The sequence below is a fragment of the Ylistrum balloti genome, unplaced genomic scaffold (genome assembly GCF_031769215.1).
Source record: "Ylistrum balloti isolate Yb309-2 unplaced genomic scaffold, AGI_CSIRO_Ybal_v1 Utg370810, whole genome shotgun sequence".
NCBI classification, from domain to species: Eukaryota; Metazoa; Mollusca; class Bivalvia; order Pectinida; family Pectinidae; genus Ylistrum; species Ylistrum balloti.
The window spans coordinates 308,611-333,499 of NW_026782469.1; the positions used below are offsets into that span (position 1 = coordinate 308,611).

The 24,889-nt window shown below is 33.1% G+C and overlaps 1 protein-coding gene across 1 annotated transcript; it reads left to right on the plus strand.

Moving 5' to 3' along the window:
- The first annotated feature begins 1,196 nt into the window (after positions 1–1,196).
- On the plus strand, positions 1,197–24,889 carry LOC132558688 (SANT and BTB domain regulator of class switch recombination-like). The gene is made up of 18 exons (XM_060223283.1): positions 1,197–1,343; positions 1,902–2,064; positions 2,997–3,066; positions 3,981–4,021; positions 4,504–4,695; positions 5,030–5,183; positions 5,706–5,771; positions 7,392–7,478; positions 9,787–9,852; positions 10,134–10,449; positions 10,905–11,053; positions 13,678–13,792; positions 14,226–14,352; positions 15,299–15,377; positions 15,872–15,942; positions 17,807–17,889; positions 18,877–18,968; positions 24,236–24,889. The coding sequence occupies exons 1-18, from the start codon at positions 1,197–1,199 to the stop codon at positions 24,279–24,281; spliced, it is 2,064 nt and encodes a 687-aa protein (XP_060079266.1). The 3' UTR covers positions 24,282–24,889.

Genomic DNA, 24,889 nt, shown 5'->3' on the forward strand with positions numbered 1-24,889 from the left:
AACATTTAAAAATTTAAACGTTAACTTGTAAGTATGTTTGTGAAAATGCATATTGTTTTAATGTTAACTGCGTGTGAATTGGCAGCAGGTGTTTTTGAAAAGCCAGACATGACAGGGTCAAATGATCAGACGCTGTCTGGTTAAAAAGGTCTGCATTAAGCTTTGCCTCGATATTTATTACCTGTATATGTATACATATTCTGATCTATTACATGGGGTGTTGAATGTAACCAATAGTCGAATATTTGTATATTTGCATGTCAGTAATTAAATTCATTCATCACATGGAATCTATAAGAATATAATGTTTAGGTATTCTTGAGGACCATTACGATATATCGTGTGGACATCGGTTCCGGGCCGTTATGTATATTGGAATGGTAATTTTGTCTAGCTATATCACATGCACTATTGATCTGCGTGACCTCGCAACAAGATAAGTTTGGTTGCTGTAACACGTCACGCTTCCAGAAAGCTTAAAAATAGTGATTTAAAGCATTCAACATAAAAATCTTACGAGTAAATATTTCATTGGTAAATTTGGGTATTTTTTTTCTCAAAACACATTTTTTCATGTCAAAAATCTTCTCAGATAATATGATGAAATAACCAATCAATCCAAATGACTATGAATAATAGGCCACATTTCTCACAATTTTTAAATCATCACTTTTGATGACTCAACTCTAAAACTAATGTGCCAATGATATATAAATTTCTATTGCCAATACAGGAAAATAGAGCCTGCCTCCCTGTACTGTTGTTATCTTGTTATATGTCTTGGTTGCATGCAATGCAGTCATGAATCCAAAGGGTTATGACTATCTACATATGTCTGCTTTTTATTATTTGTCTTGGTTGATCGTCAGAATTCCTTCTTGTTAAATCATGAAATTTTAATAGACCATTTGCATAAGTTGGCATTCAGGCATGTTCGACAACAGTGCGATGAATAATGAATTACAGGAGATAAAACACATCTCTACTAACTAACTTATATATGTCAAAGCCATCGATAATCATTAACCAATGATATCAACTCAGTTTTTCAGACAGTTTCAAGCAAATTCAGTTAAATTGATGCTTTCTCAAAATTTTTCATTTGAAACCTTCCAAAATGTAAACTCTCACAAGATTAAGAGCCATTTCCAAAATTTATTTGAATATAATATTTTTCTCTCTATTTACAGTATATCATGGTTAGTGTAGAGCCATCTTCTCGAGTGGGTGTGGCACTTGACCTCATCCTCAAGACTCTTATTTCTTCACAAGATTTTAATGAGCTTCAGACTAAGAATTGGGATGCCATAGCAAGGCTTATACCTGGGATGTCACCTGGACAGGTAACTAACCTCCCCCCTCCCAATCCCCCCCCCCCCCCAAAACCCCCCCCCCCCCCCCCAAAAAAAAAAAAAAAAAAAGGAAATAATGATAACAGCTTGTTGCCATTTCAGTAACTTCATTTCAAAATTGGATATATTAGATGAAATTGATCATATTGGAAATCTGAACTCAAAAGATTCATATAGAAATGTATATGCAGAGAAAGTACCTCAATTACTAATTGATTGTGTCTGAAATTAACCTGCACAATTTGTAGAAAGTAACAAAGAATGTCAACAAAGCGTTGTTTTGACGCGTTGTTTATATCTTTTTTTGATTCTGTATGGATATACATAATTTCATTTCATTTGATGTATTTTTTAAAGGTATGAATGGGATCACTTTTTTCAGTATTTTCTCATGAAAATTTAACTTCTGAAAGCAAGATTCAGTGTATCATTAAAGTTTAAAATAACTTAAAGAGTAATATTTTTCTGCAATTGTTCTGAAATTACCTACATGTGTTATACATAATTGTTATAAAGGTAAGGACTGTTGAGACTTTTACAATCTAACAGGTTGCTAGACGTTATGAAGAACTACTTTTGTCTGGTGATGTCTATGCCTTTAACCAGTTTGAGAAAAGTTATGCAGTCCCTGGGAGTTCATCTCAAATGAGTTTTAATGAGTCGGACACAGTTAATAAAACTGGAAGCTGCCCTGGCTCTGCACGAAACAAAGGTGAGGGTGTTAGTGTTGAAAACAAACTTATTTGATTGTTATTATATCAACCTGTAAACATCTATACATGATATTGATATTTATCAAGGATCTTAGTAAAATCTCTGATTTTCAAGTGAAAAAAAAAACATGCAACCCAATAACACATGGATTTATAACTTTAAACAGTTCCAAACAGAAACCTATAGTTAACACTATTACCAGAAAAACTCTTCAGTGAAAATATTTGGGCGCCTTCCCTTATTCATTTGACTTACTTTGAATGATCTGTAAAATCATGTGATGTCAATTTACTCAAATGAAATTGCTGTTGTGCTGAAACTCATGTCATTTCCGTGATTGGTTTATAGTTTATATTTATCTATAGTAATCATTGAATAACAATTACATACTGCGAACTTACATTTTTTAGTGGAAATCTTATTTTAGCGCTTTCACATGTCAGAAGTACATATGACTAATTGCAGTATCTGTATGTTGTTTACATAACAATGAAGATGGGTATACATTTATTGTTATTCATTTGCTAAAACCAAAAAGTGCTAAACAAAAAGTGCTAATGTGCTAAAATTTCATTTTATCAAATTTAGTACATTTACATTATACCTAATTTCCTCATCTGTAAACAAACATTCCAACATATCAGAATGTATGAATATGGAAAAATTTTCCCTTTGCAATCTAACGAAAACAACTAATTATTCATATTGTGCAACTTTCCCTGTCTGGTGACAAACAAAAGGCCATTTTTTTTTGTCAATTTTACATAATGCAATCAATACCTATCTATCAGATTTTTCAAGATAACAACAATATTCACATTTTCGAAACATTCCAAAAATATCAGTTGGGTTGAAGCACTTAAGAAACTGTTTGAAGAAACCCTTAGAGACATTTAACATCTGCAGCCATCTCAATTTGAATTTTTACAGGTGATAAAGATTTTAAGGATTTAGTTGATCAGAAAAGTAAAAATGGAGGCCGAAACAGCTCTGACCAAGGGTAAATATATTTTTGAAACTTTGACCTCTTAGATTAACAAAAAAAAAAAAAAAAATAACAAAAAAGTGACTGTGGCATTTGAAAGTACATTTTGTTGCAACCCTTGACTAGAGGTCAGTATATATATAAACTTTATAAATCTATGACCTTGATCCTATAATTATCAGTGACCTTGCCCTTAACCTTACAAGTAAACATACTACACTCATGTGGTGTGTTTGCTTAAGTCTTTGATCTTAAACTTCAAATATCAAATGCATGAATTTGATCTTGATATGAAATGTGCAAAAATTTCACTTATTAGAGACATTTTCTATTTTTGGAAATTTCATATACTGACATGAATCTGAATAAATTTCTGTGTGCATGAAGTGCCCTACTCATCTAACCAATGCACAGAAATGTGAATAAGTAGACATTTTAGTTCACTGTAATGTTTAGATTTTAGATTGGCTGAAGAAATACTGAAAACATGGTTCCAAAATGGGTCAGTTCTGGAATTTCCTGCATTGAGTTTTGTATCTAAAATTGAAGTTTAATCAATATGTTAAACTAATTGATGGTCTTAGAGATATGTATCAAAATTAAAAAAAAAAAAAAATTGAAAGAGTAGAAGTTATATGCGACTGCTGATGTTGTATACTGATGATATAATACAGATACAGATATTTCATTTCAGTCTCATCTTTTTGTATTTAAATTTTTAACACAAAATATGTCATAAAAAAGAATGGCAAAGGCCCCCACTGTTAGAAGAGTTGTGAGAAACTATACTTAATCATATAAAACAATATTTCTTAATTAAAAATATATGTACATGATAATTTGAGAGTAAATGTTTATCATTACTGATACTCAGATGTTGATTGTATTCCTGTTTGTTGTTATTTTATTTTGTTTGTTTATGTTTACAGGCCCTTGATGACAATCCACGTATGTGATGAAGCCAAGAGCTGTAAGTAATTAATTCAAGATCAGTTGTTAAAAACACTCTTTCTTTCCTTCCTTTTTTTTTTTTTTAAATATAAATGTCAGATGGCTCAATGGATAATGCATTTTCTGAACAAAGTCTGTTTACTTGATCAGATGTAAACATGCCTGATCATGTGGATTTTCTCTGGTGGCTACATTTATGGGACTCCTTCTGTAGCAAGTTCCTTTATTACTTTCAAACAAGTATATAAGTTGACATGACTTGTTTCAAAACATATATGAAATTCAAATAAAACTTCTTAAAGCTATTAATCATAAGTTATGACAATTATAAATTCAAACTTAAAAATTATACAATATTGTAAAAGATAGTTTTTCTATTTTTTTTTTTTAAATTTTGAAAGTATATATGTATCATTTGTGATGTAGGATCTGATCCAATTAGAATTATGACATTAATAGTAAAAGCTAACCTACATTCAGTAAGTCTGTTTTTGGTTTTAGTGAAACAGGATTTCCATTGTGCTAGAGACTTACTGGTCCAGGAAATGAAATATTTTGCGGAATACTTGTCCACTGATGCACAGCGATGGGAGGAAGTAGACATATCCGTTCACTGTGATGTCCAGATTTTTGATTGGCTGATGAAATATGTAAAACGGGGTTCAAAGGATGTCCCTGAAAAACCAAAACTAGGTTAGCTCTGGAATTTCTGTTTTTAACTTTTGAGACTAAAAGTTAACTGAAGTTGAATAATTTTAGGATTATCTTAATTAATTTTAAAAAATGAGACAAAATCTTAAAGAATTTTTAAAAAGTATTATTATTTAATTGCTGATATTGTTACACAGCCACCATTTAACAGTTATTGTCCTGATATAGAAAGATCTTCAGGAGTTCATTTGCTTGAGGTAGGAATATTTTTAAAAAGGTGCCTATTCTTGTACAGTATACTTAAGTAAAATAAAAGTTATATCCCTGATTGAGATCCTCTGAAATAATATTTCACATTAATTTCTACAAATTTCAGAGGCAAACAATGTGATTTCAATTCTGATTTCATCCGACTTTCTCAAAATGGACGTTCTAGTACAGGAGTGTATAGAATATTGCCATGGTAACATGTCTTCCATTGTATCTACGCCCTGTAATATGAACTGTATTAACGACAAACTTGTCGGAAGGTCAGTAACTTCGTCACCACAAGGTCATTTTTTGTGACCATAATTCGTGACACCATTTATAATGTTATTTGAGCAATTTTTTTTTTTTCACAAATTTTCATAAAAATGAAATATTTACACAAAATAGAAAGCAAGTTCTCATTTTGACATGTTTGTATACAGTAGCTATATATTATTCAACTTAAGGAGGTATGCTGTCTTATTAGTGTTATCTCCTTTCCAGGAGAATACCAAACAAAGAAACACTATATGTTATTTGAACTTGGTTTCTTAATCAATAAATCAAAATGGCGGAAAAGTGGGAAATGTATTTCTTAATATGACACAATACATTTTACTGAACGAAAAATTGTCCTATTTTAAGAATTTTTCAGTTTATCAGTGATTTTTTTTTGTGTTGTAGAAGATTTTTTAAAAACTTTGTTACTGCAATTTACCCCATATGTAAATATTTTGCATGTGCAGATGTTAAACAAACAAAAGTTTCAATATTCAGTATGATTGACAATTCTGTCATTCTAGGATATCAGACCTGTTTACTCAGAACGAGGCAGATGACATCAAGGATCGAAAAGACAAGTTTAAAAGGTAAGGTCATCAATGTGTAATAAAATTAGCATTCCTTAACAGTTTCTGTTTGGTTACTAATACAGCAATGTATATCAAATTAAAAAAAATGTTTCTTGAACTTCTCCCTTAATATCATCAGTGTTGGTACTGATAAATAATATTACATTGATGAAGTAGGGTTAGTAGACTAGTTATAGTTGTATTATCAGAATCAGACTTAATTACTATCAGTAATTTGTTAACGATTCCTCAAAATGCTGTCAACAATTGGCAATTTTAGATTCAATTCATATTGTATAAATTTCTCATAAATATAGGATGAGTGTCAATGTATTATGGAATTTATTGAACGAGTTAAATAAATTCCATAATACATTGACACCAGTGTAAGATTCTATTTATCACATAACAAATTAAAATGGAAAAATCACCAGAAAACTATGATTTACTTCCACTTTGCAATCAGCTGTTTCTATATAGGTCAAAACCAACGCACAGTAATCATAGTTTTATCCATCCGTGTTGCAAATAGTACCTTTTTTCAATGATTGAATAAGAGATTGTTATGTTCCAAAATAATATCGACAAAGTAAAGCATTTAAATTCTGTTTAATGCCAAAATAACTTTTAAAAATCGCACAAAAAAATCTTCTGGAAATTCACTTGATATTGGTAACATGACGTCACTCGCCTCGTCATCACGGGTCATCAGGTTCGGCCTAACTGCTCCAGTTACTGCGAGTCACTGTCACTTTTAATGATAGCTTTTCATTTATTTCTGGTAACTCAAAAAATTTATACAAAAGTTTCATGTCATACAAAGTTTTGCTCAACGTATTCTTGTTCGATTGATCCTGTATAAACTTCCCCACCTCATCTTCTCTGACTGAAACGACTTGGTTCAGGGGCAACAGGACCGCCATCTGGAGCGGTCGTCTGCTGTTGGGAGGGATCTACCACCTTTTCAATACAATCGCGCTCAAGCTCAATTTGAAAGTCAATCCCACACAATTCAACATTACAAAATACAGCAAACCCGGTGTCGCCAATGTTGATCTGGTCAGCCATATTATACTACAGTTTGTTGTTGTAATAAATAAAAGTAGTACGGGCGCGGGCGTATGAATGCGTTCCCATGGTTTTGACCAATCAGCAGACCCCAAACCATTATTACACATGTGTATTACCATTATTATGACATGGGCATATAACATGGGAAAACGGGTCAGTTATGTGATAAATTGCATTTTTCTAATTTGGGACCAGCTTTGATTTGATATAATGAAAAACAATGCAGGAAACCTTAAAGAGCTTCATTTGTTTGTTCTCAAAGAATACTAAGAGATAAAGCAGTCTAGACAGGCATTCACTGAAGCCTCCTTTTCTAAGACACAAAATGTCATACAGAATTTTTTATTTTGTTCATGCAGAAAAGTCTTAAAAATTATGAAAATCTCAAAGTACAAAATTCTTAACTTTCATCCCCCCACCCAAAATATATTTTTTAGCCCAGGTGGCAAATACGTGTTTTAGCTTTTAGATATTTTTTGTAAGAAAGAAATTATAATAAAACCAACTGAAAGCCAAGTTCAAGGTCATTATAATTAATAATCTGTGCTTTTTACATTAACTGTCTAGTAAACTGTTTGCCAAGAAGTTGGAGAAGTTATTTGATGCTGACACTAAGAGTCCAGATTCTCCGGAGGATGCTACAAACATGTTCAGGTAGGGAATATTATGATGTGTTTAAGTTATGTGAGGCCAGATTATAAAAATATTTGTTTTCTGTAATCTCACATGTTGTATCCAGCATCAATTTCATCCAAAGATGTTTTTGGTTTTCAGGGTGACCAAGACATAGTCTCAGGGTGACCAAGACATAGTCTCAGGGTAACCAAGACTTTGTCTCATGGTGATCAAGACATAGTCTCAAGGTGATCAAGACATAGTCTCATGGTGACCAACTGGGTGACCAAGACATTGTCTCAGGGTGACCAAGACATAGTCTCAGGGTGACCAAGACATAGTCTCAGGGTGACCAAGACATTGTCTAATGGTGACCAAGACATAGTCTCAGGGTGACCTGGAAAACGTCCTGAACTAATTTCAATGAAATCTTACAAAAACCTCCCATGGCTAAAGGTGCATCAAAATTGTAAATTTATTTGTCCCAAATCTCCAGGGGCCTCAGGGGTGAGGCCAAAAAGGGGCAAATTGATTGAAACTTCAAAAACCTTCTTATCAAATCCCAGATGTTATAGAATCAATGTAGAGGAAGGCATTCAGATGCTTAACCACATTCATAAATTTCATGACCCCAGGGTCTCGCGCTTCCCAAAATGGGGTAAAATTTACTGTAGGTTATATAGGGAATTACATTTTTAGCCCACCATCTAATAGATGGTGGGTTAATCAAATCGCCCTGCATCCGTGGTCCGTCGTCGGTCCGTCCGTCCGTAAACAATTCTTGTTACCGCTATTTCTGGAAAAGTACTGGATGGATCTTTCTCAAATTTCATATGCAGTTTCCCCTTGGTCCCTAGTTGTGCATTGTACCTTTTTTGGACTGATTCGAATTCAAGATGGCCGACAGGTGGCCATCTTGCATTTTGGAAGTAAAAGTTTGTTACCGCTATTTCTGAGAAAGTACTGGATGGATCTTTCTCAAATTTCATATGCAGTTTCCCCTTAGTCCCTAGTTGTGCATTATACTTGTTTGGACTGATTCGAATTCAAGATGGCCGACAGGTGGCCATCTTGGATTTTGGATGTAAAAGTTTGTTACTGCTATTTCTTGGAAAGTACTGGATGGATCTTTCTCAAATTCCATATGCAGTTTCCCCTTGGTCCCTAATTGTGCATTATACTTGTTTGGACTGATTCGAATTCAAGATGGCCGACAGGTGGCCATCTTGGATTTTGGATGTAAAAGTTTGTTACTGCTATTTCTTGGAAAGTACTGGATGGATCTTTCTCAAATTCCATATGCAGTTTCCCCTTGGTCCCTAATTGTGCATTATACCTTTTTTGGACTGATTCAAATTCAAGATGGCAGATAGGTGGCCATCTTGGATTTTGAATGTAAAAGTTTGTTACTGCTATTTCTTGGAAAGTACTGGATGGATCTTTCTCAAATTTCATATGCAGGTTCCCTTTGGTTCCAAGTTGTGCATTATACCTTTTTGGACTGATCCGAAATCAAGATGGCTGACAGGCAGCCATCTTGGATTTTGAGAGTAAAATCTTGTTACTGCTATATCTGAGGAAGTACTGGATGGATCCTTCTGATATTTCATAGATATTGGTTTCCCTTGGTCACTTGTTGTGCATTGTACCTTTTTTGGACTGATTTGAAATCAAGGTGGCCCACAGGCAGCCATCTTGGATGTCGACAGTAATACAGCACAAGCATATTGTCCATTATCCACCTGTAACTGACTGCTATCTAATAATACTTTGGGATCTTTTTCAAATGATATTTGCTAATAGGTGCTTAATAAAAATATCTTGTGCCATCATTGAGTACATTCAATGAAGACCAGTTCATGAACATTTACAACACCTGTAACAAACAAAAAAAAATAAACAAATCTTCAAGAACTGAAAACAGATCCTCAAATGGTGGGCGCCAAGATCCCTCTGGGATCTCTTGTTTAATATAATATGTTTATCTTCTATTTGAAATAGTTCAAACCTGGTTATTATTAGTTTAAGATAACAGTTTAATGAGATGTACATATTGACCTCGACTGACCCCCAAAAGCTGATGGATAGGGCCTCTTTTTCACTTTCTGCTGTAATCCCATTCTTAGAGCAGAAGCATATATTCTTATTTTTCCATTTGCATAAGAATACAAGTACACTGAAGTGTGTGTATCTGGAACATACAGCCTTAATTTTGTTTAGACAGTTTATCTATTTATTTTTTCACAATGACATATAAATAAGTATATAAATATAAACTGTACCATGTTGATAGATATGAAATCTCAAGGTACAACAAGACAATAAAAGTGTCCTGATTTTATTACAGATGCTCTGTATGTAAAAGAATCCTAACGGCCAATCTAGAAAAGAAAGTAAAGTGTATGCCATGTCGGTAAGTAAAGGGAGATAACCAATCCTGGTAGGACTGCCAGGGATATTTGCATCAAACTTACCGATGATACTCCAACCCAATTCTAAACATTGTGGTTTTGTGGCTGTAATTTTTTTTTTTTTTTCGATGAATTTTTTTAGTATCTCAAAATGGTTCAAACCATTTAGATAGAGAAGAAATCAAGTTAATTTTCTTTTGAATTGTAAAATGAAAACTTATTAAAAGATTTTGAAAAATGATCTGATTGCTGAGAAATATGTGACAAAATGTTCCTTTTTCAGGATGACTGTTGATAAGAGAGGTCGTTTGTCACATTGTCATGTCAAAGACAAGTCGTTTGATGTCAATGAATACCTGTTGGAGTTGAAAGCACAGCTGAAATCCTGGCGTGAAGTTTACTGGCGCATTTGGGGTCTTATCAACTATCTCAGTTGTACACGCTGTGGTGAACTGTTTCCTTGTGCTGAATTTGGTCACTGTAAATATCACCCAGAGCCGCCTCGTTATGACAATGAGAGTGGACTTGGTTCTTGTATTGGAACCTACCCCTGCTGTCACCAGAAAAATCTTCGGTTTGACCCTACACAACAGAATAAGGTCAGTGAAAAGGTCAAAGGGTTATTGGGGATAAGGTTAATGCTGAGGTCATGGGGCATTTGGGTTGAGAGGTCAGAGAGTCAGAAAGGAAAAGTTTAATGAAGAGGTCATAGAGTCAAAGGGTGAGAGGTAATCAAATTAATCAGGAGGTATAACATCAGAGGGAAAAATGTAGATCATGTCATTACTAAGAATAAAAGGGAATGGAATTAACAAGAGGTCATAGGGTCAGAGGGAAAAATGTTATTAAAAGGTCATAGTGTCAGATAGGATGACATTAGTAAACAAACTCCAGAGAATACAGTTCAGATGTACTAATGCTTTGATTTAAAGATGTGCTAACCAGTAAGTTAATCATGCTTTCATGTGTGTAAAGAGTCTGTCAAAACTATTACTTTGAAAAGGTGTTTTTAAAAGTTATTGTTTTGTTGACTGCACCTTGATTTTCTATTTAGGGCTGTCGTGTAAGGGACCACATTGTAAGTCTACCAGAGATTGTTCAGGGTAGTGATGTAGACAAGGCCTCACCAAATCGTGTGTATGATGATCTCCTGGCTCACAGAGATGTAGTGTGTGTACCCTTCCAACGCCTATCAGACGCCAGGTACTGATAAACTTACTCTCCACTCCGCCCCACCAAGCCCCCGCTCCCGTTGAATTTTAGCAATCTCCAGCTCTTTCATCACGTAATTAATCTTTACTGGTTTCATCCAGATTCATTTCAACTTTGGTATACTGTGTCAGTATGCCTCAAAAATGTACATCTTCTTTTTCATGCAGTTTCCTACCGTGTAATAATGCCCCCTTAAATTTGCTATTTCAGATTAAGTTTGTGAAATCAACTCCTTTCCCAGTTCGAATCACATAACATCCCCATTTATAAGTTAGTGTTTTTTATGTCATATGGACTCCATCAAATATTCATACACCCTGTGGAGTGAATTTTGAGGGACAAACATTATACTAAATGATAATAGTTTTAATCTATTCAATTCTGTGACACCTAAGAAATAGGTGTTCTACATGTAGTAGTTGATGGAATAGGGAAGAATTTGAGCAGATACTTTCAAGAATCATGAAAATTCAGACTTTTAAAATTTGTGATATCAGGTTTTCATGCTCACCGTTCAGGTTTGTGATTTACCTTTTATAACATGATCTGACATTTTTTTTCATTTGATATATATTTGTTATTTTTTTTGTTTTGTCTTTGTTTTTAATCATATATTATGTAATCTTCTTGGAATATTTTGTCCACAAATCTCTATAAAAACCTGATATTTTTGCAACTATTTTTATCACAACTTTTTTTCAATTCCAACCTATTATTCTGAATGTCACTGACAAGGTTGAAACCTTACTTAACAGAATTCTTTAAACAATATTCCCTAAGCTTTTCAATCCTGTAATTTGCTTGAGTTGAAAAAGTAAGACAGGTTTGAATCCTTATTTAACAGATTTCTTTAAACGATATTCTCTAAGCTTTTTAATCATGTTATTTGCTTGTTTTGAAAAATTTAAAACAACATCTTGGTTGATTACATATAAATGTCACAGAGTTCTTAAAAAAGATATACAGTTTTGTATTGGGTTGGTAAGTTTCAAGCAATGTTTAGTAAATTTCTTAAACAATTAAATTGGATATTATGACACAAACTGAGTAGAAACGGCTATATACCACTATGTATGAGTGCATGTTGATTAAGTATATGCTTTCTTATCTGGAATAAATAAACATTTTATATCATGGTCACAGAAAATATTTGATATATTTGATAAATACTGACTGAGTTAAGTTTGATCTGCAAAACCAAAAAAGTAAAATTTGTTAAACATTTAAATGTAAACTGCATTTAGATAAAAAAATATTTATTATCACTGAATTTCTATTAATATCAAGTTTTGTTTTATATCACTTTCAATCAATCTTCTTAATAAAGAAACATACCATTAACAGCAATATAGTCCATTTGAACTAATTCCGTTTATTTTGCTTCTTTTCTTTACTTCAATAATTACTTAACAGTCTATTATTTTCAAATTTTATCTTTTATCTCCTTAATGTTTTTAAATCATTTGATATAGCCTTGCCACATTATATATATGAAACAGTGGCAGACTTTCTTCTCTAATTTGGGGTCTTTCATGAAACCCCTATATTGAACTACAGGAAGCTGATGGCTAGAACAATATTGTAATTGCTTTATAACTTTTTAACCTTAGTAGATTGATAACATTTTTTGTGATTTTTTAGAATAATAGTAGCAGGTTGGTCACATTTCAGATGTTTTATTGTACTGCAAAGGTCAAGTTCTCAGACTTAGTGGTTTTCGTTAGATCCCTTTATTGAACTGTAGAAAGTTTGTTTTCCTTCATTACATTTTAACAAGTTATAACAAAGGGGTGGAACATTGCATGCTTGTTAACCTCTATCTGAAAGTGTCCCAGTTGTATACTGAATTTGTTTTGTCTTTCAAAGGTTACTGTCTCAGTTTTATAGCTTCTCATGATACCATATATGATAAACTATGGAAAGTTGTGTGCATTTCTTGACTTTATTTTGCAGTGGCAGGGTCCTTAGTCTCATCTCCATATCATCTAGTTAATTCTGGTGTTGTGTGTCGTAAATTTTTAACATTTTCAACTTCTTCTGGAAAACTCATGAACCGGTTTCAATAAAATTTTACAAAAAATCTTCCATGGCTTAAAGATGCACCAAAATTGTAAATCATATGGTCTCCAATTCCCAGGAGCCTGATGGGGCAGGGCCAAAAAGGGTCAAATTAATTGAAACTTCAAAAATCTTCTTCTCCAACCTCAGGTATTGTAGAATTAAATACTCTTCATGGATGAAAGGGTCTTAAGATGCATTACCAAAATTGTAAATTTCATGACCCCAGGGTCTACATTTCCCCCTGGGTAGGGGGTAATGTGTACTAAAGTTTAGATAGGAAAATTACATTTTTGAACATCAGTTGTTTATTTTCTATTTGAAACAGTGCAAACCTGGACAGCACATATATTGACCTCAACTGACCCCCAGGGGTTGTTGGGCGGAGTCAAAAGTGGGTTAAATTGACTGAAATTTTAAAGATGTTGCTGGATGGAATATTTTATATAGGAAAATTAAATTATTTTTTAATTCAAACTTGGTTAGAACCCTTAGCATAGGACAGCAGTTAATGTATACACAATTTACACTTGTATTGTTGTGTTTTTCTTACACAGTGAATTAGAGCTTAACATGTATGATAACGAAGAATTCGTGAGTAGTACACGTAAGGAAGGCACAGCTATCCATCCGTCTCTCATGTCTGCAGTAGATGATGATAAAAAGTCTGAGGTAATTAAGGGTGTATGTTGTCTGAACATTGATTTACACCTCTGTTTTGAAGAGGCCATATTTCAAATAAAAATTCTGTGATGCTTTTTTTCATTTCTAATATAATTGTTTTGAATCATTCAGCTGATGACATGTAAATCAAGAATCATATTGTGCTGTGTATAGGCTTAAGTCTGTATGATTAAATACACATTTGCGTGATTCTCTTTTTCCAAAAGAGCTCCAAGCAGCGTATTAAATTACATCAAAGTCAAAATTAATTTTCTGATGAAAACTTTAATTTCTTAACTTAAGAAATACTTTTGAAATATTTCACCACACAGAAATGTTTGACTGCTAAATATATTCATTATTCCTTTTCAAATTGTTAACAAAACAAGGCATTAAGATATTATTGTGTTTAAACTATATAATTGTTTGAGTGTTTTTCCAGACCATGAGGCCCCAGCCCCGCCTTCAGGCTCTGACCATGGAGAGAGAGCTTTCATTTGAGTATGATGATATTGGAATGGGAGAAAGTGATGATGAACTTGGAGATGATGAACAGCCGAAAGGAACAGGTAATAAAACTAGTAAGCTGTGACCTACTTTTTGTTTTATGGTTCTCATTTTCGACCTTTTTTTACACAGTGCTTATATAACCATCATTCTTGTCATCACAGGTAATGTTAACCTAAGTCACGGTAAAAATGGTTTACTGTAACAAGGTTAAATTCTGTGCTTTTTGAGGTTTTGGTGATACAATAAAGACAAATAATGTGTACCTTGAAGATCGTACAAAAAACACAAATTAAAAAAGCAGCTTGTAATGAAAATTTAGAATCAAATCCAATAAAGCCAAATGATGATTTAGAATTAAACTGCAATGTACAGCTTTTTAGGTCACTTGAGACAAAGTTGTCACATAAGACAAAGTCTCCGGGTGACCTATTCCGATTCCATTTTGTCTGGTGTTGTCCAATGTTCTACTGTTTCTGGATGGAAGATTTTATATAGGAAAATTGTAATATTGAGTGAAATTTCTTTTAATTCAAAGTTGTTTGGCTTGGGATAGCTTGCATTATGTGTGCAATGTAGTTAAAGTTATCTTACTTTTTATAACAAAATCATTTCTATGACATGTTACAAGGACCATTGTGACTCAGGTGACTGCTAAGGCCTTTGGGGTTCTTGTTCATCCTTCTAAGACTCGTCATTGAAGCTTAGGGTCTTAATTGTTGAAAATTAATAGGCAAATTAGGGAAACTGAAATTGGTCAAAACAAGATGAGGAGTCCACTAACCATGAAAGTCATGAGATTTTTTAACCATTTAGTATTAAATGATTTTGAAAAATTCTTGCACATGTTTAAAATTGATAAAGAAAAACAGTTCATAGCAATTAAAACACATCCCTTTTAGTTAAAACATGATCATTTTTGATCCACTGAAAAAACAAACTTCACAGTATGCCTTGTATGACATTAACCTCAAAAAGACATTTCATAGCCCTGGTTTACTTCCACAGCTCGTCGGTCAAGAGGAACCAGGCGGTCAAGAGTGACCATTGATCCACAAGCTATCCTATTGGATGCTCCAGATTTTGAGTAAGTATATATATTACTAACTTTGTAGATTTCCTTTTTGTAAATTTTTATCTCTACTTTTTAGTGATGTGTAATTGAACATTACAATTTATAGGGAAATAACAATTGTAGAAATACAGGCCTCTATGTTTATTTCCACCTAAGGATATTAATGGTAGTCACATTTTTATCAAAAAATTAATGTATTTAGGAAAAACTTCTTAAAACAAAACTGAAATTTCATACCAAGAATCTCCATATAACAAGTAGAATTGAAGTATTCATACTGAAGTGTTATGAACAATGGCAGATGGAGTATTAGTAAGTATGAAGAATCTGATGTAAAATACATTCTTTGTTTAAGGCTTTCAGAGGATTTGTAGATTGTCAGTCAGTTATTACTAAGTTACTGATATGCTGTCGACCACGGATCTAATATGTCATTATAAAGAACGTGTGACATTTTATTTGAATATTCATTACAAAATTTGAATGTTATCTATTCTGTTTTATAGTCAGACCAAGAAATCCACTTGGGACACTGGTAGATCTATGAGGTACAATCAGGACGCCCAGCGACAGGAAGGTTTGTAGGGATTAACACAACATGGGAAGGGCTTAGATGAAGTGGGAGAAACCAAGATGAAGTGGGAGGTTCTAAACCAAGCGGGAGGGGCTTAGATAAAGTGGGAGGGGCTTATTATATATAGTAGATGATGTGGGAGAGGCCAATATGGAGTTTGGGGTAGATAAAGTGGGAGGGGCTTAGACAAAGTGGGATGAGCTTAGATGAAGTGGGAGAGGCCAAGATGGAATGGGAGGTCCTAAATAATGTGGGATGAGGCTTAAATAAAGTGGGAGGGGCTCACACAAAGTGAGAATGTTTAAAACAAAAGTGGAAGGGCTTAGAAAGTACAAAATTGGGAGGTAGGTGGACTTCACAACTAATATGGTTAAAATTTCCTATTAGAGGGTTTTACACATGAAGAAGCTTATATGTGATATATATAGGAGACTCAATATGGGAGGTTTCCTCAAATACAAAACACAGAAATATTGAGGGTGACCTATTGCGATAATTTTAAGTCCACTGTCATGTGTTAACTTTCTCTTGTGAACATGATAAAGATCATTTCATTTAACTTGATCTGAAGCCTTATCCCCAATCTCAGATGAGCTCAACAATTGGACTGATTTGATTTTTTTTTTCAGAGTTATGGCCCTTTGCACTTTAAGGTTGATTAAGATAATAATACTGTTTTGGCCCATTGGTGCCTTGTTCAGCCTGTCTGGAACCATTAAATGACATTTTTTATAGAATGATGTTGCTGTTCAAATAAACAAATCATCTTGTGATATGTACAATGGAGGATGGAGGTACCTGTAAAATAGGGATATAAGTGCAATTGTACTCTGCATGTGTTGTAAAATCATCCATTTTGTGGGGCTCGAAGGTCATGGTTTTCCAAAAATATTGATTTCATGGACAAATGCTGATCACAAAATTTGCTAGTGCTATATTCAATTTCAACTTTCATCTGTTTATCATTTGGTGGACTTTATAATTTCAGAGTACCCAAAAATTCCACTAAAAGAAATCCCCACCAAAATCAGTAACTTTACAGTAAGTGGGGATGATGTGTTTTCCTGAGCTTTACAGTGTTTGATTTTTATTGTGTTATGAATTAAATATGTTTAAATATGATCAACTTTCATGACTTTTTTTACATATAAAAATCACGATAAAATTTTGCTAACAAAGGTATGTTGGTTTGATACAGGAGCAAAGCATCCAAATTGAGGAATTGAAAACAAAAATAGTAAATGTAGTTTTTATACTCCCTTTAAAAGTGCAGTGTACCAATTGCAATGCTAAGGCTTGCAATCCCTTAATTACAGAGTTAGTGCCCTTTTTGAAATTTTGTGTTTGGAGCATTTCTTTGCCTTCCTTTAAACTATGATATTGAAATGTGATGTATACATCAGTTATACAAAAGCAAGAATCAGTGTTGCAAAGTTTGAGCCCATGATCCCTCAGTAGAGTTATTGCCCTTTGTTAAAATTTTGTGTTTTGAGCATAGCTCTGCTTGCACTAAAACTAGGATAATAAAACTTGGTGTATTTATTGATCATAATAAGAGAACGTGTTGTACACTAAACTTAGGGCACGCAACCCCTTAATTACAAAATTATTGCCCTTTTTAGAAAAATTTTGTCCAATAAAATTTTCGGGAAGCATTTGTAAGTATCACTAATACTCTTGTTTGTATAATTATGTGCAAGATATATATTCTTTTACTTTATATGAGAAGCATTCACTTGGGATTAAATTTCACCTTTAAAAAGAAAAGTGAGCTGAAAATTTATTGTTAAAGCTGAAATATGTGATTTTATGTCACTCAGGTCAATTTGGATTATGGTAACATCATCATACCTGTTTCTATTTTCAGACCACAGAAGAATGAAAGACATCCGACTTTATTTAACAAAGTTAAGATTGAACCCTGACAAGATAGATAAACCAAAAAAGGAAGTAAGTCTCTAGTATGGATGTCTGTTTGTAAATATATAACGATAGTATTAGCGTTAAAACTTCTTCTCCAGAATAAGTGGTTAGTTCTCAATCAAATTTTGATGAAATGATTAGATGATATGTGAAGGTATTTGCCCATGCAGGACCCATGGAATATTGTTTGGACTCACATGATTGTTTTTGAGGTATGTTACGTTTACGTATTTTGAGAGTTGAATAAAACTGAAGCTGTGAAATTGAAGTTTCATCACTTGCAAAGAAAAAAAGAATATTGTAGAAGCATAAAAATATTAATCGTCAGAAAACAAGGATCTTTACTGTAACCAGTGACATATTGACCTGATGTAAAATTAGGTTACATATATATAGGAGCTTACATAAGTTCCATTTCATATGTAAATAAGAAAAAGAGTTCAAGAATTTTCTATTTTAGCGATCCTTTGACGAGCTAAGATAAAAATGATGAGAAGTGTCATAAATCACATCCAAAGAGGAAATGAATTTAGACATTTTATTATCACATGACCAGTTATTTTGGCGGGAAACATTTTTCCACATCAAGTCCTCTTGCTGTATAATTGTGAAGTCACAATGAAATATATGATAGGAATCGTCTAATTCGGATGTTACAATAGATTTTATTTCTAATGTAATATGCAGAAATATCACGCCAGTTTAGTCAGTGGTCGCAATAAAATGATAGTCATATGGTCAATATTTTGTATAGTATTATGATATATATTGGTATGACCTTGAGAAAGTTACATAGTGACCTTGACCTTATTCTGAAATCTTTCGTAGTGTGAAATAGTGCAGCTGAATGATTTTTGTGACCCAGACCTTGGACTGCCTTATGACCTTGTGTTGTAAGACTTAATACCCTGTGACCTTAAATAACCTATGAACTTTAACCTTGAATGACCAATTTGAGCTTGTATTACATCAAGTTACCCATATAAATTTTGACACCTTGTTATTGGATTGTAGTATGCTGGAGGAATCTATAGTAAAATAGAAGCACAATGGAGATCCAACAACGTTCAGCTCCAGAACAAACAGCCATCCAACAACCAGTTCAGGTAGGTTATACAATGGACACTTATAATGTTATGGTTTGATCTAAAGACTTTTGGAGTTTGAAAATGTCGCCACCATTCATGGAATTATAAAAAGGAAATATATATTCCTATGATAGATATGGGTGGTGAGAACTTGACTCTTCATCAATATTTATTGGTATGGTTATCAATTTTGCGAATAGATGATCATGGATATTCACATACATTTTATCTTACCGAAAAAAATCTGTACGTATATATTTATTACTTTTTTTGCATATGATTTATGGAGAAAATCTTCTTGATAAAAACACTAGTGAACAATAACACTTTGCCAGACTTAAGCCAATGAAAAGAGAGAACACAAATCATAAAGCTTGGTACAAAAAAAAATCATAAAACAGTAACACGTCTTCGAATTCTGTGGTAAATGTTCATTTCCATGAAAGTCAGCAAACAATGCAACACAAATAACCATATCGGAGATCAAACCTAATCCTCCAACGGAATGTCTTGATAGTGGAGCTAATACATTAAGACATTTCGGATTTGTGACATCAACCTCGACAGCTGTAGGTTGCCGCCATATTTTCAGTCACAAAGTTTATTTTGTCAGAGGTTAGCTTTGAAAGTTTTACAGCAAATTTTGTCTGTTAGTTATATGATATAAAAATGCATTGAAATTAATTTTTGTGTTTACATCTTTTCTAAATACACCAGTAATTTGACTATTTTGCTCGTGAACATGTAATAAACAGAATATTTAATAATGTCTTCAGTAATAATACATATAGATTTCACAAGATAATTAATGAAAATAGAGTCAATCTTCGATGCACAGTGTCTCCATTCATAGAAACACGATTAAGTCGAACCATTGGATAAATCAAATATTTCATTTGGTCGCGTTTACTTTGACTTATCTATGTTTTACTGTGTATATTTTTTTGTGCAGTTACCTAGTGATTTTTATCAAAATACTTTTTATTGTAACTATACATACATTTATTAATTTTTTTTACTAGAAATTTCCTTATTTTTAATCAAACAATTTCTTATTAAGAGTGTGGCCGAGATGTACCACTACACTACTTTTCTCTGAGTGTGACATGTTTTGTTGCTATTACATATACGCTCAGTGTCCACAGTTCAAAACATACCAAGATTTATATAAAGCATTTTTGACATATTGGTCACTTTCTTCCACACAACAACTTAGGATGGTTTCTGTACCTTATAAAGGGCCATTGGTGGAAGGGATTATTGAGACACCTAAATTCATACTACCACTCTTGATTTAACTTTATAACTTTGTATTTGCTTTATGTTCTACGTATGTCATGTAATTTATGAAATATTTGGGGCAGATTGCCTTGAAAATTTGACAATTCACTTGTCTGTACTGTCATCATTACTTCATTGATCATATATCTATTCAAGTAATATAAACCCAACGGACATTTGCTTGTTAGGATCCATTACCAATATTGGACCATACCATCGATATTGCTTATTAGATGAGAGAGAGAGAGAGAGAGAGAAAAGAAAAATAACTAAATAAATATTTTGTCAATTGTTATGAATAAAAATCAAAGAAAATCTTGATCGTTTTCAATTTCACATTTGATACAAATTAGTTCTGTTATTTAATGAATTATTATAGTTCCTTCTCAAAAGACATTTTATGTAGAACTCTCCTGGAAAGAGGTAGAATATAGAACAGAGACATCTCTCCTTAAGTACGAGAGTTAATTATGCATGTTTTCTTGATAGCAGGATTTAATTTTACACATTTCTATGGGAAATAAAAATCACTTTATATTTCTTCTTTATTTCATTGGTTTGCATTTTTGTCTGAACTATTTTTAATTAAGCTTTATTCTAATTAATGCTTCTTCCATAACCACAGGATACGAAGTTTTGTCGGAGGGACACGTCGAGAAAAATCGTTTATATAGTATGTTTATTTCGTAGTAAATTGGTATCCGGAGAGTTTTTTTTTAATAATATTTCACCCTGTATGTGTTTGCATGTCAATAGTAACATGATGTCAGTCTGTCTGTTCACCCTGTACTCCTCAAATATAGTTACGAAATTGTCTGTCCATCTATATCCACATTATCTGGTGTCTCCTTTCCAAGAGATATATAAAATTCTTGTTTGATGATATTCACGAATAAGTTCTGCCTTCTCCTTCCTTTCCTCTGCTCTTCCTTTTTCTTGCTACTGTCCATGATAAGAAATTCTGTGTTTACCTTTTACCATTAATGATTTTGTCACTCCTTCGGTCCTCATACGTTTTTTCCCTCTGACATTCCGTTTATTGACCCTCCCAGCTGTTTCGCCTCCATCTTTCCCTCCCTTTTCTTTCCACCACTCACAGTTCATTTCGTCTCTCCTCCTTTCTTTCTTCCCTTTTCTTACCACACATACCCTGTTGCCTTTTCTTTTTTCTCTTCTTTTTTCCTTCTATCATTTGTTACCACCTTTATCTCACATTTTCACATTCTCAACTTTCTTCTGTCTTTCCTTAATGCTACCTTTCTTTTCCTGGTACCTTGCCTCATTTTTATTCTCCCTGATATTATCTTTCTTTCCTTTTATCCATAAATTTCATCTTTTCTGCCTCTCCACAATGACTCGTCTCCATTTTATCCTAACATTTTACATTTTCCATCTATCTCTCCACAATCTTTCATTCCTCCATTGCTGCGGCTCCGGTCTTTCAACCCCACTTCTCCCTTCTCCTGTGCCCCACAACTACATTAATTTTTGCACACGTAATGAATGATTTAAGATATAAAAACTGATTATGTGGTTGAAGGTTTTTATCCTCACTTACTTCCTGTTGTCAATGGATAAAGGGACGTGACACGCGAGCTCTTGGCTCTGTCCATATAGTCTGTAGCATGGTAGTTCTCCTCAGGTCAATTTATGATAACATCTATTATTTTAACTTCTGTTTGTTTATCTTTAATTTTTTATTTGTAATCATACTTTTAATCAAAGATTCTTTTCTCAAATTGAATAATATTCAAGTGGAAATTCAACCTATCACCCACCCACCCTTTTTTTGTAGATTTCAAATTTCAAATAGTTTATCCTGATTCTTTACTAAATAGACTTGATATTTTTTTTTCACCATTTCTGTATATTACTGTACATTTTAGACAGATCAGAATCATGAGAATGTTTACCTGTGTGACATCAATTTTAATATTCAGAATGTTTTACTTATATGAGGCCTTAGCTCAATTTCTTGAAAGAAATTTATAAATAAACTTTCATTTTATGAAATTCTTATTCTCCTTTGAATTTCAATTAAGATAATAATCATATTCTTTTTTTTTCTTCGAAAATTGATATTCCTGAAAGTTGAAATACATTTCATTTTCAAAAATTAAAATATTTTGCTATAATTCCAATATATAGAATATTAATTAATATAGGTAGAATAAGATACTTATAAAAAGGACATTTACTTAAAAAATGGATAGCTACTGAAAAAAATCATGTGAAATGACATTCATTTTGAACTCCAAAGTACATGTACATTGATGGTGAAATTAGAGGGATTTTTCATAGACAATTATGACTAATTTGATGGTTCCTAAATATTTCTTTGTTGTAATTCTTTTTATAAACATATATACTTGTATATACCTGTTTTATTTTGCATGTTTATTTTATAATCTGAATAGAATAACACTGATGATTCTGTGTATTTTGTCTCTTGAAATGTATAACAAATGGTCATATGGAGAACTATCACCCAAAAAAATAATCAGGAATTTCAGTCTGGATGCATTTAAGTGAAAATTGGTTTCATGATTTGTGAAATTGAAGTACAAAAGATTACTGAATGCTGAATTATTATCGATCATATATCCCTGGTGAACTTTACATTAAAATGAACGGTCAAACCTGTCTGTAAGGGTCACCTCTTTGTAAAGGTCACTTGTTGAGTCATTGAAACTATATAAGCGTCACCTCTCTGTAAAGGTCACTTGTTGAGTAAATGAAACTATATAAGTGTCACCTCTCTGTAAAGGTCACTTGTTGAGTAAATGAAACTATATAAGGGTCACCTCTCTGTAAAGGCCATATGCTTTGACATTACAATATAGTATTGTTCAAATTATTGAACCTCTTTACCATGGTCTATATAACATCTTCCATAACTATTCAGTTAAAATGAGAGATTACTAGAGAGGATTATGATGTAGATCAATTTTAAAAAGTATTTTTATCGAAAACACAGACATGTTTTTTTTTTTTTTTTGGCTCAACTGGCCCGAAGAGCCAAGTGAGTTTATGCTGTGGAGCTCTGTCAGTTTGTTGTCTGTGGTCTGTCATAAAAGTCACACAGGATCAGAATTGTTAAAACCTTATAACACCTTCATCTGACCAACCGAAAGTCTAGTTCCTAGGATGAAGCCAGATAAAGTTTCGTAAAAATGACCTTATTCAAGGTCACAGGAGTAGACATTGCTAAAACCTTTCAAGAACTAGAACTTAGCCTGATAAAGTTTGCAAAAACAAAATTACTTCGAACCTTTTTCAAGGTCACAGGGGTCACATTGTTAACACTTGTAAAAGACTTCTTCTGGTAAACCAAAAGTCCTAGAAACAGAATATGTGGTGGAAAGACGATTCTAGGTTAAAGCCAGACAAGTTTTGAAGAAAAAAAAAATGTCATTTACCCATAATCCAGTTCATAACTGTTTAGAGTTGAGTATTAGAAGCTGTTTGTTGTGGAAACTGGTTAAAATTGATAGGATGTGCCCACTTTGAATGCCTATGGTGAATGTTTTATTCATTTTGTCATAAAAACTGACAGCATTTTTGATGAACATTGAATAAAAGGAGAGCGATGCAGGCCTCTTGTTTTTGTGTGTATTATATCTTTTTTCTTCTTTCATCCACTAGGAACTAGAATTTAAATATCTTGCAGCCAGGAGAGAGTTATCTTCTATGTTACTTGTGTTTTTGTTGGTCACAAATGACCAAAGATGATTTATCAAAAACTAAACTGAATTTTCTATTAAAGTTTCTTACTAAAAACAGTGATATTTATTTAAAGTTCTTTTTACTTCGGATATATTGGTAGAGCAGTCCTAGCCAGATATTGTCAAACCTGAATGATCGACCCCTTAATCTGTATGACAATGGAGACTTCCGATGAAAAAAAAAACTACAAAAAAATTGTCAACAATAATCTGAATTTTTTTACTGATTCATAGATTATAGAATTAATTCACACATTGCTTCTTCAATTTTCATTCCAGAGCAAAACCGATGCGATTCAGTCAAGTGCGTTCATCTGTATCTTGATTTAGCAACATAATGGATAGGACCATTGGAGTGTAGCACCCCCTGTTGGATTGTATATGTAAGCACTGTGATGTAAACGTGATGGACTTTACCTGTTATCAAAGGATTGTGATACCCTTTGATTTTGAAAGTGGTGCCCCCATTTTGATGGAGAGTAGCGCCCCCCTGTGGATTGTATCTGTTGTGTGGCATGTCTTATATGACAGCATCTAAGGAGAGACAGTGGCGCCCCCTCTAAGTGATATCTGCAGAGAATGGTGCCACCTGCTGGGTTGTATTTGTGGACAGTGGTATTCGTCCTTGGATCCTATATTTTGAAGTTGATTGGTTTTTTTCAGGGTTGTCATTCCATTGATCGATGAATATCATATGTAGTGTGGCATTCCCTTATGTATCTAAATCAACAATCCAAAACTCTTCATTAATCGTGACAATTGTCTCTATGGATACGGTTCAACAATTGAAATTATTTCTATCATAGCTCCTTTTTTCAGAATATGCAAAAATACACATGTTCAGTTTATAAAGAATATGATGTGAGGATTTGTCTTTGATATGTGAATTTAGTTTAAAAATCTGTTCATTTATATATTGAATTGCTGTCATGG